Source organism: Emydura macquarii, unplaced genomic scaffold, assembly GCF_026122565.2.
Source record: "Emydura macquarii macquarii isolate MOO-44397 ecotype Brisbane River unplaced genomic scaffold, CSIRO-AGI_Emac_v2 contig_3472, whole genome shotgun sequence".
Classification (NCBI taxonomy): Eukaryota; Metazoa; Chordata; order Testudines; family Chelidae; genus Emydura; species Emydura macquarii.
In genome coordinates this window covers 411,529-427,156 of record NW_027133609.1, presented here as the reverse complement: position 1 = coordinate 427,156, position 15,628 = coordinate 411,529, and the positions used below count along the sequence as shown (strand labels likewise).

At 64.2% G+C, this 15,628-nt stretch overlaps 1 protein-coding gene across 2 annotated transcripts in view; it reads left to right on the top strand.

Annotated features, from left to right (window-relative positions):
• Positions 1–11,932, top strand: part of ITGA5 (integrin subunit alpha 5) — a 45,657-nt gene extending 33,725 nt beyond the window's left edge. For both annotated transcript variants that reach the window (XM_067535056.1, XM_067535055.1), the window contains exons 20-30: positions 1,541–1,691; positions 2,271–2,363; positions 3,118–3,197; positions 3,720–3,800; positions 4,040–4,145; positions 4,651–4,803; positions 5,986–6,087; positions 6,696–6,809; positions 8,273–8,374; positions 8,845–8,967; positions 9,535–11,932. In XM_067535056.1, the coding sequence (XP_067391157.1) occupies positions 1,541–1,691; positions 2,271–2,363; positions 3,118–3,197; positions 3,720–3,800; positions 4,040–4,145; positions 4,651–4,803; positions 5,986–6,087; positions 6,696–6,809; positions 8,273–8,374; positions 8,845–8,967; positions 9,535–9,618 (1,189 nt within the window). In that variant the 3' untranslated portion in view covers positions 9,619–11,932. The remainder of the gene's footprint in view (positions 1–1,540; positions 1,692–2,270; positions 2,364–3,117; positions 3,198–3,719; positions 3,801–4,039; positions 4,146–4,650; positions 4,804–5,985; positions 6,088–6,695; positions 6,810–8,272; positions 8,375–8,844; positions 8,968–9,534) is intronic.
• Positions 11,933–15,628: the final 3,696 nt, after the last annotated feature.

The window sequence follows — 15,628 nt, the reverse complement described above, 5'->3', positions numbered from 1 at the left end:
TGGGGGGAGCTGTGAGCAGTGGCCTGCCGTGGAGGGGCAGCGTGGCCAGGGGGAGCAGGCCCGCACTGCAGGGGAACGTGGGTTAGCGGGACAGGCTGGGAGCTAGGACTCCTGGGTTCCTTCCCTAGCCTCCGGCAAGGCTCTTCCCCTCCCTGGCCAAGGCTCAGTGAAGGCTCCATCCTGGGAGCAGCGCTGAGGATACTCTGGGAAGCCCTGCCATAGGGCAGCCCCCAGCGATCCCCGAGGGTCGAGATCAGCGGCCCAGAGGGATGAGAGCAGGGTGCTGTGTGAGTTACCAGTGGGGCTGGGTGGGGGGGCAGTTACTGCCAAGGGTGGGACAAGGAGGGGAAGGGGGCAGTTAGTGCTGGGGGGGGGGAACAGGGAGCCTGGGGTGGGGGCAGTTAGTGCTGGGGAGGGAGGGGGTCATGAGTGACCCTGCTCCCACAAGCTGGGTTTCCATCTTTCCTGGGTGCTTGCCGTGTGGCAGAGGCCCTGGGGAGACTCCCCCCGTGAGGTGGAGCTGTTCCTGCCTTGGGGGCTCTGGGGCAGGCCTGTTCTGGCTGGGACAGCGCAGGAGCGGTATGGGGAGATGGCCCCAGGTACCCCACAGCAGGATGCCAGTCCCACTCCATCCCAGTGCCCATCATCTTCCTTTCCTTCCATCTCCCTTTCTGTGGCTCAGGGCACCCTGCTCTGTGGATCATGGGATATGAAAGGAGGGGCTGGGCAGTCCCAGAGGCCCCACCTCCGTGGGATGGGGATCGCCACTGTCTTGTGTGGGTTGGGAGCTGGGGACACTGCCTGGAGTGTCCCCCTCTGCTCTGGGCCTGCTCTAGTTTCTCCCGGCCCTGTGGGCCTGAGGCAGCTGGGTCTGGTGCGGTGCACACCCTCCTCCTGGCAAGGCCCAGCTGTGGTGAGACGAGGGCAGGAGCTGATGCCAGCCCCTCCCACGCGGAGCTCTGAGCCCGGCTTGGAGGAGCCCCGTCGCGGTACCCCAGCTGCGTGGGGGACGTGACGCCTGGCCCCCCCCTCCTCGCACATGGCTTAATGCAAAGCAGCTGCGCCTGCATATGGAAATCCTTAGCCTGGTGCTGAGTGTAAGCGGAGCTGGGTGGAGCAGAGGCAGCGCTGGCCCAGCCACGTGTGAGCAGCAGGGACGCCCCTGCTATCTGCTGAACTGGGGTCTCTGTGAGCAGCTTTTCAGTGCCCCCCAGGGAAGTCATCCTCCGGGAGAGACCGAATTGGGGCCTTCCTGCGGAGACCTGGCTGGGGGGACGGAGGGGATATTGCCTGGGGGCATCTTGGTTGGTGGGACTCTGTGCTAGGCACTGGGGGGCTGGCGCGCCCCCAGCTGTCTGCACATCCTCTGGCTGGGAGGCTGCACATAGCCAGGGTACTGGGCAGAGGCGGGAGACTGGCCAGTGCCCCTCGTCTGTAGCCAAGCCCTGGCTGCCCTGCCAGGGTGGAAGGAGCCGTGCTGTGGGCAGCGTCGAGGCCAGGATGTGCCGGCTGGCTCTCACAGCTGTTGTGCCCCCCGCAGGGAGCACGGCAGGGTGTACCTGGGGGACAGGAATGCCCTGAACCTGACCTTCAATGCCCGCAACCGCGGGGAGGGTGGCGCCTACGAAGCTGAGCTGTACGTCAGCATGCCCACGGAGGCCGAGTACTCCGGGGTGATCCGCGACCACGGGGTAGGTGGCAGAGACGGTGCCGCGTGCACACCCGGGGATCGGGGCACCTGGGCGGGGCCCGGCCCAGCTCAGCTCTGCCCTACCAGCTGGCTGGCTCACGGCCGGGCGAGGCCCTCTGCTTGGGCAGTGCTGCACATTGTCCTGGGTCCCCCCAAGCACCAGGCAGCTGCTCCCTCACGGTGCCATGGGGCCCACGTCCAGGGCAGGGGGCTGCGGATCCTTGGCATGACCCCTCAGTGCTGCTCTGAGCCCCCGGAACGGTGCAGCCAGCTAGGCATTGCCGGGTGCTACCTGCATGTGGCCAGGACAGGGCCCTGCCCACTCTAGGGGACCCCGTGGGGCAGGACCCCTGCAGTGTCTCCCCTTCCTGCCAGCAGGGAGCTCGGGGTGCACCGTCCCCGCACAGCAGGGTGGGTAGATCGAGCGGGAGGGCGTATCCGTGCCCCGTGGAGATGGCTGGGTAAGGGAATGTATCTCCTCTCCCCTCCAGCCCCCCTCCTGTGCAGGTCCCCTCACCTTGCACCCTGCTGGGGAAGGGGCAGCTGCTCTGATCCCAGCTTCTCCCTCTGACCCCCACAGAACTTCACCAGCTTGAACTGTGCCTACGAGACGGTGAACCGGACCCGCATGGTGATCTGTGACCTTGGCAACCCCATGAAGGCGGGCACCAGCGTGAGTAGCTGCCCCTTGTCTAGAGCACCCTGGGGAGCCGGCCAGGGCAGCCCCCCGGGGCAGCGCCCTCTGCCCTGTGCTGGTGCCTCCCCGGGGGGGGGTGGCCGCCTAACCCAGCTGAGAGGCCAGGCAGCGGGCAGGACCTGCTGGGGGCCCCAGCACTGGGGGGTGGGGCCATTTCCACGGGACACTGGGGAGGGCGGGGCAGTGGGGTGCCAGACCTTGTGGCCCTGGGGTGTTGGGGTGGCTAAGGCGGGTGGGGCGCCCGGGCAGCTGGGCGTTGGGGAGGGTGGGTGAGGTGCTGGGATGGCTGGTTGCTAGGGCGGCTGGGGAGTGGGGGTGGGGCAGGCTGGGCATGCCTGAGGATTTCCCTTGGTTCCCAGTAAATTTCCTGCTGGGAGCTGCCAGCAGCCCAGCCGGGCACTTCATAGTCGCCCTAGCTAGGGGCCCAGCAGGCGGCCCGGCAAAGGCCAGCCGGGGTGTCACTTCCACTGCGTTTTGTGGGAGCTGCCTGCATGCTTTGGAGTTGCTGTGGGCCCAGCTCCCCTGTATGCGGGGCCGTGGGGCCGGGGGGGGCTCGGTGGAGGGACGAGCAGAGCTGTCATGGGCTGCGGGGTGCATTGGGGGGCAAGCTGAGCTAACATGGGCTGGGGCGGGGCAGGGACAGGGAACAGGCTGTCACAGGCTGGGAATGCATCAGGGGGCGGGCGGGGAGCTGGGAGAACGGAGCCATTCACCTCCCTCTGTCCCTCAGCTCTGGGGGGGCCTGCGCTTTACCGTCCCCCATCTTCGGGACACCAAGAAGACCATCCAGTTTGAGTTCCAGATCCGGAGGTAACGGCAGGCGTCCCTCCCCTCTGGGACCTCCCCCAGCCAGTGGGGGTGGGGTCGGGGCGCCCCTCTCCCACTGCTCCCTCAGGGAGGGTCCCAGGCCGGGGCACCCCCAGGCAGGAGCCCAGATGCCGTGCCCCCTCGAGAGGCTGTGGACTCTCTGCCACTCCCCTCACCCTGCTCTGAGCAGCGGGGCACGGTGGGAAAACCCCTGCTGGCCCCAGCTGGGCAGCGCCCTTCCTTGCCCGCTCCACGGGGCCTCCTGCCCCAGGGTGGCCATTGCAATACCCGCCCGCATGGCCCCCGTGGGCTAATTCACCATAGGTCTCAGTCGCCCCCTCCCACAGCTACTGGTCCGTTACTCTGGGAGCCCCTGCCCTGAGTGCATGACCCCTGAAGCGGGGCAGGGAGGTAGCATATATGGTCCCAGGATGCTGCCCATGGCCGTGCCCCGGCCCCGTGGAGGGGAGCAGAGAGCCAGGCAGGGAGGGGGCCGCCCCCTGACGGGCTCTGCTCTCTCCACAGCAAGAACGAGAACAACTCCCGCAGCGAGGTCGTGGCGTTCCCACTGCGCGTCGAGGCCGCCGCCAGGGTCTCCTCCCACGGGTGAGTGTGCCCCGTCCCAGCCTGCCGTGCAGCCCCTCCCCCGGTCACTACCTCACACCCAGCCCAGACCGGCAGGGAAGCCATTGCCCAGCTGTGGCTGCTCTGTAGCCCCTGCATGACACGAGTTTGGCAGCTCTCAGCCCAGATGGCCAATGGGCCCTGGTTGCAGAGGCTGGATTGGGCTGTGGCGGCTGATCCCCAGGGCCAGCAGCCAGTGACCGTCTGTGCCTGCCCCCCAGGGTCTCCAAGCCGGAGGCTGTGCCCTTCCCGATCTTGGGCTGGAAACCTGGCAAGAAGCCGCTGAAGGAGCAGGATGTGGGCCCTGAGGTGCAGCATGTGTACGAGGTGGGTGTCACATGGAGCACTGTTCCCCTGTGCCAGTGGGGGCCCTCCCAGCACAGCCCCTCCCCTGGGCCTCTGGCCTGCCAGCATCGGGACATGGAACGGTGCCATCCCCCCATACAGACTGGGTAGGAGCGGTCAAATCCCCAGCCCCTCTGCTGGGGGAAACCAGGGGACCCCTGGGGCCAGCACCGGTTGGGGTGGAACCGGCATGGGAGGAGGGGGGCTGCCTGTGGGGCTAGTCTGACCAGGAGTCCCTGGGAGCCTACCCTGAGGGGGTATTTGCGGAGCTGACCTGGTGGCGTGGTGTGGGCATGCAGCCATGGCACTTTGTCCAGGCCGGCTGGCATGTCCAGAGATGGGGTTCCCCCCCCCGCTTTCTCCTCTCTCCTGGGCCTGTTGGGAGGCCACTGCAGAGCCAGATCTGCTGCCCCATTCCCTGGGAGCCCAGCACCCCACGGGACGCTGCGCGGGCTGGTGCCGACTCTCCCTCTCTCTCCCCTGGCAGCTGGTGAATGAGGGTCCCAGCACCATCAGCCATGGGATCCTGAAGCTGAGCTGCCCCATGAGCTTCCAGGGGAAACCGGTGATGTACGTGAGCCGCTACTCGGTACCGGCCAACTGCACCTCCAACCACCCCATCAACTCGCTCGAGCTGCAGGTAAACGGGACGAAGGGCCGGGCCCGCTGGGGCTGGAACAGGGCAAGCCATTGTGTGCGATGGGCCGGGGAGTGTCCCAGCCTCGCTGTCTGCTCAGGGTCTAGCAGGCCCAGAGCTGTGTTTGCGGGGCAGGCTGGGCCAGCCACGTGTGAGCAGGGGCTTTCAGCCACATCAGCAATTGGATGGGGGTTGGAGGATTAGATTTCACCAAGCCAGTAACAAATGTGAACTCCTGGATCGCTGTAACAGGCTTCCGTGCAGGCACAGACAGGCCGCTTAGACTCTGCAGTCTGTCTTGCCCCCCAGACAGACTGGACGTAGTGATAACAGTCACTTACACCACATTCATGTTGCTTCCAGTGCCCAGATCCTATACCAAAGACCAGGCCTGTAGCCAATCCCGTAACAAACGAATACAGGTTTATCAACTAGGGAAAAGGAACGGGAGTTATTACCGGTTACAACAAACAAACATGCACAGGCCATGAGCTCCTAAGAGTGACAGAGTCATAGTGATCTGCCTAGTCAGCGCGTCTTTCAGGACAGCCTCCTGGGGATCTCTGCCTTCAGTCTTTGGCCCTTCAAAATTCAAACAGCCAAAGAGATGCCGTTTCTCTTTGTCAGGGGTTTTTATTCCCTCCCCCAGAGCTCAAGATGATGGGACAAGTCCATGAGCATGGCTCCTCTTCATAGGTGGAGGGGAGCAATCAGCCACGTCCTTTGTCCTCTGGTGTTCCCCAGCCGTTTGTCCTGTGTCCATAGGCCCGTTTCAGAGCAAACACTGAAATCTTACCTTAGACCAGGGGACGCAGATGTTGGAGTGAGATCAATACATGCGGCAACAAACAAGCGTTTCAGAGTCTCGGCACTAAATATATTCTTACAAGACGAGTATCTGTCCTGAGCAAAACTAACGGACGTGTGACCCGCTCTAGTCTCCAGCTATGAGTTTGTCAGTTCTTAGCTAATGCCTGCAGCCTGGGCAAGAGCTGGCATCTGGCCTGCCAGGGTCACAGCTGGATGCCCGTGAGGGGATTGGCAGCTGTGGAGCTGGTCACAGGGTCTGGGCTTTACCGGTGGGGGTGGGTTCTAGCTGGGGTCCTGCAGGCCCAGCCTCTCCCTTGCACAGGGCTTGCGGGGGCTAAGTGAGGGTGACGCTCTCTCCTTGGCTTGTGTTTGCAGCTAGAGCAGAGTCCCATGGCCTCTCCTGGTCCAGAGCAGCATTACCTGCAGAGACGGGACGCGGCGCGGAGCAGCGGGGCCTCCGGGAGCCCCCACACCCTGGTCAGTGCTTCTCTCAACTCTCCTCACCCAGGGCTAGGGGTCTCTGATCTCAGTGTGCCCCTGAGCCCGGGGTGCAAGGATTACCCTCTGATTGCTGAATGCACAGTGCACAAGAGTAAGCCTCTGCCCCGGCCCCAGGAGAGGAGAGTCATCAATCAAAACCCACTTCTCAGGGCCCAGGCTGTGGACAGCAGAGCCCAGGGGCCTGGCACTCGTAGGCAGAGTGGTACCCATGTCTTTGCCCCGTTCTAATTCAGGAGCGTTTGGTGTACCCAGCCCCCTGCCATTGCACCTGGATTCAGATTTTCCTCCCACTCCCATGCAGCACTGCTGGGTGCTGCCATGTCCCACACCAGAGGTGGCTGCATTCTGGTTCCTTCAGACATGGAGCCACTGCTACCAGCCTCCTTTTCCACGCAGACCCCAGTGCCAGCAATGGTCGCTCTGCCTTTCAGAATGCTGGTGCTAACCCCGGCAATTGGGTTCTCAGCCTGGGCCGTCTCTGCTGAGCCCCCATTCCCGGAGCCGCAGGTGTCCCCAGGTTTAATGCTGGAGTTGGTCACCCCTGGCTGCATCACTGACCCTCTGTCCAACTGCCTCTTCTGCAGAAGTGCCCCGAGGCCGAGTGCTTCCAGCTGCACTGCCAGGTGGGGACGCTGCAGAGGCAGCAGCGGGTCAGCCTGAGGCTCTACTTCCGGATGTGGGCCAAGACCTTCCAGCAGGTGAGCATTGCTCTGCCCCCTCCCCTCAATTCCCCTCCATCCCCCAGCACTCCTGCCCCTGGGGCAGCCGTGTCTGGGAGGCCCCCCCCACACTCTCCATGGGCCTGGCCTGGGGCCTCAGCTTTCCTGTCAGTGGGGTCAGACGCCAGCAGGGGCCTCCTGAGTCGCTGTCTGTCTGTCCGACAGAGCTGTCAGCCCTTCCCTAGCGCATTGGTCCCCTCCACTCCCAGGTGTCTCTGGTGCCCCCCTTTTGCCAGTGTGTCTGGCAGGCCGGGGGATGGGGCTCTACTTTCTCTGCTCTGGGCAGGCTGACTTCACTGTCCGTCCATCTGTCTGTGCGACAGCCCCACGTCACAGCTCCTGCTCACTCTGCCCTGCCCTGGGATCTCTCCAGGCACGACCCCCACCCCCCGGGGAGGCATGGTCTGTCGCTCCCTCTCCACCAGGCTCTGCCCAGATCCATCCTGCCGGAGGGTAAATGGGGTCTCACTCCCCCCGTTTCCCCGGACTGCCCTCTTCCAAGGACTGCAGCAATGCGCAGGTGGCACACGACGCCAGCCTGCCCGGCTCCTGCCTGCCCAGCCCCCTCCCAGCCCCCCAGTGAGCACCGGCTGGGTTCCCCTGCCAGCCTGTCCGGATGTGAGGCGATACCCCCACCTGGTGGCCATCCCAGCCCCTGCACTCTCCCAGCTCCATTGCCTGTTGCTGCAGCGAATTCACACGTTTGCCCGGGACTGAGCCCAGCTTTCCCTGGCTGCAGCCTGCTCGGCTCATCCTTCCCCTTCTCCTGACCCAAGCCAGGATCCCGTCACTGCGGCTGCATTGGGAGTCGGTTGTCACAGCTCTGGTAGCTTAGAGCCGAGCTGGCGCTTATGCTCTGCCCTTGGTGCCTGTCAGGCCTTTCCAGCGAAACAGGCTCAGTCCTGCTCAGCACGGAGATGGGAGACCTGCACAGAACACCCAGGGTGTGCAGGGAGCCTGGGGGGCTCTCCCCTTCTTCGGTGCTGACCCCAGTGCAGCAGAAGGGGGGCCGTGCTGCTCAGTGGGTAGTGGGGTGAGGGTGTAAAACCAGGGCGGTGGAGGCTCGAGGCCAGCCCTGCTGTCCTGGTCACGCTGCGGCTCTGGGGCTGCTCCGAGCGCCCAGTGGTTCCAGTTAAGTCCAGGATTCCTCTGCACGCTGCCACACCGGCCCCCCATGTGGGTCATTCCCCACCCCAGAGGTAGGCGAAGCTCACAAAGCAGCTGATTGGTGTTACTGGCTCCCTCCGGCCACTGCTGGACCTGCCGCCTGAGGCCGACAGAAGCAAATTGCCCCAACATCTGGGCCCTGCGTGACCTCCAAGTGCTGATCGCCGCACTGGCGGTGCCCAGGCTGCCCTCAGCCAGCTGTGCCGGGGCACTCGCCACCCCTCCGGGTCCCCTCGCTGCATGGTGCCCACCTGCCCTTCTGGGTTTCCTTGCAGAAAGAGAACCAGCCCCAGGCCCTGCAGTGCGAGGCCGTGTACCAGGTCTACAAGATGCCCTACAAGATCCAGCCCCAGGAGTACCCACGCGAGGCCTTAAAGGTCAGTGGCTGCCCGTGGGCCGTGCAGAGGTGGGGGGACCGAGGGAGCACAGCGGGGGCGCCTGGGGCAGAATCAAAGCCCAGAAGAAGGGAGCATGTGGCAATCCCCTCCCCGGGGCCCAGTGCCCAGCTGAGTGTGTGAGAGAGCTCCTTACCCTGCTGCTCCAGGCCAGTCAGCTCCCTGGGCCAGGCTGTGGCAACAAGCGTGGTGCTAGGGGGCTGCGCGGCAGGGAGCGGGGCATGGGCACAGTAGGGGATATGGCAGGGGGTGCTGCAAAGAGCAGAGGGGGGTTAGGGTTAGAGAATGATGCAGATAGCGCCCAGCCCAGCCGCCCGTTCCCATCTGCCAGCGACTGCCCCAGCAGGGGGTCGGGAGAACAGGCTGCTGCGGGCAGGGGGCGTGGGAAGGTGGGGGGGGAACCCAGCCGGTTGCTCTCACACCCTCTCCCCCCGTGTCTCGGGGCATGGCAGGTGTCCACGGCGATTCAGTGGGTGAAAGCAGAAAGCAGCCACGGGGTCCCGCTGTGGATCATCATCCTGGCCATCCTGCTTGGGCTGCTGCTCCTGGCGCTGCTGATTTATGTGCTCTACAAGGTGAGCAGCCGGGTCGAGCCGGTTGGGCGGGGCTGGCAGGAGAGCGCCTGGCTAGGGGGTGGTGCCAGCAGCCTCAGTAACTAACCCTCGGCGCACAGGCCGGGCCGCCCCGCGCGGGCATGCCACCCTGGGACAGCAGGCGTCACTGAGGCTCGCTGCAGCATGGGGGTGATCTGCTGCCCCACGGCAGATGGTGCCAGCTTCCCCAGGTGTGCAGGGGCTTCTTGCTGCCCATGGGTATGCACCCCTCCCCGGGCACCAGCACCATGCGGGTCCTGAGTTAGCAGGCTCGGGTCTCAACACCCGTGGAAATCCACTAGCCCCCGGTGTGGGGCGGGGCCAGCACGGAGACAGCAGGCGTAACTCCGCTTGGGGCTCAGTGGTTAGAGTGTGGGGGAGGGACACTCCTGGGTTCTCTGCCCAGCTCTGGGAGGGGAGTGGGGTCTAGGGGTTGGAGCAGGGGGGCTGGGAGAGGGGCAGGCTCTCAGGACAGTTGGGGGCACGTGGCTGGTGCCAGCCCTGCCTTGCGCACTCACTGCCCAGCCTCTCTGCCTCTTGTCTCTGCAGCTGGGGTTTTTCAAACGCTCCCTGCCCTACGGCACGGCCATGGAGAAGGCTCAGCTCAAGCCACAGGCGGCCTCAGAGGCATAGCGGGGCCAGGGCCGCCCGGCTGCTCTGCGCGTCTGGGCTCTGTCTGTCTGTCTGGCTTTTCTGCTTTTGCCGGCGTGGCCGCCTCCGAGCAGCATCAGGGAGGGGCAGCGCGGCCTGGCACAGCAAGGACGGGCTATGCCCAGCAAGCTTGCCAGTGGGGCACAGACAGACTCAAGGAAGCCCCGCCATGGGGGGCCCTGAGCTGAGCCCCCAGGACTGCAGCAGCAACTGGAGAATGCCCTGCCTGCTCTGTGCCCGTGGGGGTGGCATCTCCGCCTCCCCTCGGCGCCAGACCCCGGCAGCCGCCCACCGCCCTCTGTGGGCGCCCCAGCGGGTCAGACGCTGAGGGCTGCCGCTCTCCAGCCACGGGCAATACTTGAAGGCTGCTGGGAGGCCCTGCTGGGCTCTGCGGAGCCGTGGGCTCTTCCCGTGGCACAGCGTGAAGCACCGTCCCTCTGTCCGTCCAGCGTTGGCACAGGGTCATGGAGTCTGAACTGGACAGTTTACAAGCTGCCCGTCCACTCGGACATGCCGGAGCTGGACTGGACAAGCACAATCACACCATCCTCCCGCTGCCATGGAGTCGGGCGGGACTTCCTGCCTTCCCCAGCCCACTTCCTGTCGGGGGCAGGTCCTTGGGGGCCACCCTCAGCGATGCCAAAGATTGCAACGTAGGAAGCCAAAGCCATGGCCTGCCACTGTGCCTGCATCAGCACTGAGCTCACAGCCCGGCAGGCAACGCCGGGGGGCCCCGGGCTGCGGCCAGGATTCTGGGCTCTAATTTAAAGACTCTCCAAGTGCAATAAACCCTTCGACGTCAGTATTAATTTTCTTAATTATTATCAGGAATTTTCTCATGTGGTTGGAGGTCTGGCCCAGGTGCTCCCCGCTTTGCACTGACCCCACGCAGTAGGGCCAGCCCCCCAGGTCCCGCCCCCCCAATCCCCACTTGCAGCCTTTCTAAGTTATTACGTTGTGTCTCCTGTCTGAAATCCTGGGATGGCCCCGAGCTGGCCCTGCCCGCTCTGCGCCGCCCTCCAACGCTGGCCCTCAGGGATGACCGGGCTGCGTTTGGCACGGCCTGGCAGGACCCCCCATGGAGAGGGCTGGCTTTTGCCTGGTATGCCTAGGTAGCCCCCCGCAGTCTGGGCGAACTCTGCCATGGAGCGTGGTGCCAGAGCAGCCTACGCCACAGGCGCTGCCCCATTGCCCCTGGCCTGGCTGCCCCACATGCTGGTGTCTAGCCCCAGACACTTCCTGTTAACCTGGTCCAGCCGTTCCCTGGGGGGCAGGCCTGAGGGACTGTGCGTGGGCACTGTGTGGAAATGCCAGCCACTGCCCTAGTGGGACAGCCCAGATGCCAGCTCTGCCAGTGCCAGCAGATTGGACAGCCAAGCTGCTGGAAGGGCCCTGGCGGAGCTCACTGCCTGGCATGCATCCCACTGTGCCCCCATCCTGTCGCTGGGATCCAGGGCAGCGCGCCCTTCTCAGGACCGGGCCCATCGCTCAGCCTGGCTCAGCCAGAGCCCTGGCACCTGACCCAGCCTCCCAGTCTGGACTCCTGGGTCCAGATGGGCTCAGATGAGACTGTAGCTTGAGTAACAGGTGTTCCCGTGGCCCATTCTGGGATCCAGGCTGGGCCATTGCTGCGCCAGGGCCCGAGAGCTGCAAATTCATCCCTCCTCCCCCGGGGCAGGGGATTGAGGATGGGGTCCCAGTGCTGGGGGTGGGGCTCTGGCAGCTGCTGGATTCTCGCTGGAGCTCAGCCCATGGGGGCTGGGGCTCATCTGAAACCCCAGCCCTGCAGAGCTCCGTGGCCGCTCCCAGGGCAAGCGCTGGGTCTGGGCAGCCGAGAGTCTAAATTGCACTAGGGCCGGCCTCCCTGCCCAGCCAGAGAGGTGGGGGGTCCTCTTATCTGTATTTATCCTTCCACTTTATACTGGCTGTTCAAAACAGCCCCCCCCCCTCCCAGTTCCTCCCCACCCTCTGCACCGGCGGGGGTCGCAGCAGGTTCATTGGAGAAGCCAGGTCTCAGTGGGGCACATCTCAGCCCGGGAGGCCAGAGCCCTGGTGCCCCTTGGTGCTGTGTATGGGGGGGACAGTCCTTGGGACTGGTGCCCCCACAGGGCGGACCCCTCCCCCCGTTCTGTGTTGGAAATGTTTGGTGAATGAGGTCCCTCCCCTGCCTGGGGGAAAGTGACCCCGAGGGGGAGGGGCTGTTGTCAATGATTTTGGGGGGGAGGGGATCCAGCTTCCTGCCTCAGGGAAGCGCTCACTCTCTGTTGTTATTTTATTATTAAATGTGTTCAAAGACCCTCCTGGCCTGGTCACTGACGCGGCGCCTCGGTCACCCTCCGGCGTGATTAGCGCGTGCGAGCAGCGTGTCTGTGCTGGTGTGTGTGTGTGTGACTGCCCCCTGCTGGACAGGATGGGACCTGTGTGCACCTGTGTGTGCGTGCGTGTGTGCATCACTGCTCCCTGCTGGAGCACATGGGACTTGTGTGTGTGTGTCACTGCCCCCTGCTGGACAGGATGGGACCTGTGTGTGCGTGCATCACTGCCCCCTGCTGGAGCACATGGAACTGGTGTGTGTGTGTGTGTGTGTGTGTGTGTGACTGCCCCCTGCTGGACAGGATGGGACCTGTGTGTGTGTGTGCGCGCGTGCGTGCATGCATCACTGCCCTCTGCTGGAGCACATGGGACTGGTGGGTGTGTGTGTGTGTGACTGCCCCCTGCTGGACAGGATGGGACCTGTGTGGGTGGGTGTGTATGTGCGTGCGCATACATCACTGCTCCCTGCTGGACCACATGGGACTGGTGTGTGTGCGTCACTGCCCCCTGCTGGGCAGGATGGGACCTGTGTCTGTACGTGCACCCCTGCCCCCCCGCTGGAAAGGTGGGATCTGTGATGCCGTGTGCGCCAACCACTCACCAGCAGCCGCAAAGCCTGCGTGAGGTGCCCGGTCCCTGTACAAAGCTTGGGGGGAGAGAGGGGCCTAAGACCGAGCTCCCCAAGTGCCAGCCGCTAGCAGAGACCAGCAAGGGGAGCGGGGTCCTCTCATGTGCCCAGCTCCGGGGTGCGGCTCGCCTGTCTCTGCTGCTCCTGCCCAGACTCCCTCTCCTGGAGTTCATCAAGCCGGGTCCTGCACAAACAGCAGCAGCAGCAGCGCCCGCATCAGCGCACGCAGCAGGGGGCGGGTATAATCCTCAGCCCCAGGGCTTGGTGTATTCACCCTGCAGGTGGGAGACCCTGGTTCAGTTCCCCCTCCTGGCTGCTGGGGAGAAGGAAGGTGACCAGGGTCCCCATCTCCCAGGTGAGGCTTCTAGCCCCCGGGCTCCGGGGCGTGCAGGGTTCTTTCAATCAGCTGGGGAAGCTCCCTCATTCAGGGCACTCAGCGGGGCAGTGGGACGTCCCCGTTCAAATCCCTTCTCAGGGGAATTAACAGGAAGTTTCCTGCAGCACAGGCGTCTGCTCTAACCACTGAGCTCTAGAACCGTAGGCCTGGATGGGCCTTGAGCGGTGCCCAGCAGAAGCAGGACCAAAGCAATCTCGAACTGTCCTCGCAGGGCAGGTTTTCTAAACCTTTGATCCTTTTTGTTGTTCTCCTCTGCCCTCTCACCAGTTTGTCCAAAACTTCTCTGAAGTGCGGCGCCCTGAACAGGCCCCAGTTCTCCAGCGGGGCCTCCCCAGCCACGCAGGGCGGGACAGTGGCCTCCCGTGGCTTACCCCCAACACTCCTGTTCATGCTCCCCAGAACAACGTTAGCTTTTCTCACAACCGCGGCATGTCGCCGACTCCTGTTCAACTTGCGATTCACTCTGCCCCCCAGATCCTGTGCAGCAGTGCCGCCACCTCGCCAGGTTTTGTCCTTGTGCATGATTTTTCCTTCCTAAGTGAAGCACTTTGCACTTGTCGAATTTCACCTTGTTGATTTCAGGCCAAGTCTCCAACTTACCAAGGTCATTTTAGATTTTAATCCTGCCCCCCGAAATGCTAGCACCCTCCCAGCCTGGTGTCTGCTGCAGATTTCATCTGTGTACTCTCCACTCCATTAGCCAAGTCGTTAAGGAAAATATTGACTAGTCCCGGAGCCAGGCCTGACCCACTAGATACGTCCGCCCGCTTTGACAGCGAACTCTTTGCGTTGGGGCTTTCAAACGGTCGCCCAGTCGTAGTTTCAGGGTAAGTGCATTCGCGTCCCCCCTCAGTGCTCCGCAAGGGAACCCACTCACAGTGCTCGGCTCCCGGTGTCACCTCTCTTGGGGGGAGACCTGCAGCTCTCCCTCCTGACCGGGATTTTACGAGTGCGTGGCTCCCTGCCGGATCCTGTGCTAGCCCCAGCCCAGGGCCAGCAGCGTGTGGCGTTGTCTCAGAGAGCGAGGCAGCAAACTGCCAGCAGTTACATGTGCCCACCCAGCTCTTCTAACAAGCACGTTTATCCTTCTGGGACAAGCATTACAGAGAAACGCCCGGAAAGCAATCAACTGCCCAGCCGCACACTGACCCTCCCCGGAGCTCACCCAGCGGGCCCTTGTAGGCCAAAGTCTTTCAGCCTCCGCACGGGCTGGGACCCCCTTGGACAGAAGGTCCTGGCTAATTGCTGGGTCAGACAGCACCCCCGCGTCAGTTTAAACCAGCCTTGGGAAAAGCCCATTTGGCTGCTGGTGTCTGGGAAGCCCAGTTTGAACCAGTGTATGCTGGCCTCCCTGGGGTGGTACTTCCATGGTGGCGTTTACAACCTGAGCGGTTCACACACACGCGTGCACACACACACACACACACACACACACACACACACTGGTGGAGTTGGCCCTCCCCCCCCTTGCGTTTCATAAAAGCCCTGGTCACAACGCGGGCCCCAGAGCTGCTGCTGGCGGGCATTGTCCGTCCTGCCCGTGTGCAGCGAGGGCAGCTGGGCCACACCCGAGTTTGCTTCTGAGAAGGTCACGAGGGGCTGGGCTAAAAGCCCAGCGCGGCCCCGGCTCCAGCCCACCCTGTCCACCCGCGCGTGCGGAGCCACCTTGGCCAGCTGCTGCGGGTGGGATTGGGCCCGCTCAGAGCACGCCTCCTGGTTCAGGCCATGCCGGCTGTGCCCATTCCTGGCTCACGCTGGGGCCCAGAGGCAGGCGCTCGGCACCCCCAGCTGATCACAGTGAGAAGTGCGGTGCCTGCCCGGCTCCACGGCAGCAGCTGAGCCGGAGTTCAGAGAAACTCAGTGGCGCCAACTTCTGTGTCTGAGCCGGGGCCATGAGCCTCATTGTCTGGGTGGGAACCGGGCGCCAGAGAGCCCAGGGGACTGGCCCAAGGCGCACGTGGGTTCTGCCGCAGGGCGGGTCTGTACGCGGGTGTTCTGCATGCTAGGCCAGCGCCCTGATCCCGGGCCAGCCGGCGTCTCCTTGTGCCCCATCCGCTGCTTTGCCCTGTCCTGGGCCTGGCCGTGCCGCGAGCAACGATCCGCAGTGTGAGGACAAGCCCGGCCCTGGGGTCTCAGGCAGGGTGGGTCTGACCCCCAGGGCGGGATCACGCACTGACCCCCGGGGCCCTTTCTCATTCCTATCCTGCCCCCCAGCAGGGGCTCCATGGGGCAGCTGGCTCCGCGGCTGCTGGGCCGGACACATCACGCCGCACTGAGAGCTCCTGGGGGGCCGTGCTGAGCCCTCATCTCTGGGACGTTGGCTGAGAGAGAGACCCGGCCCCGGCTGGGTGGGCTGAGGTGCAGAGAGAGAGAGAGAGAGTGTGTGTGTGTGTGTGTGTGTGTGTGTGTGTGTGTGTGTGTGTGTTAGCCCTGCTCTGGTGCAGGCCCTGCTCTGTGCGTGTGTGTGATTAAACCTCTGCATGCACGTGAGCTGCTGCGTTCCCCCGCGTGCGCCCTGCCTCTGCTGCCTTTTGCCGCAGGCACCGGACATGCGGCAGCCCCCACGCTCGGCTGGCTGCTGTCAGCCCTTCTGTGCGGCCATCGCTCGCTGGAGGCGCATGGGGAGGGGGGGCTGCGGTCCCAGCCCAGCTGCC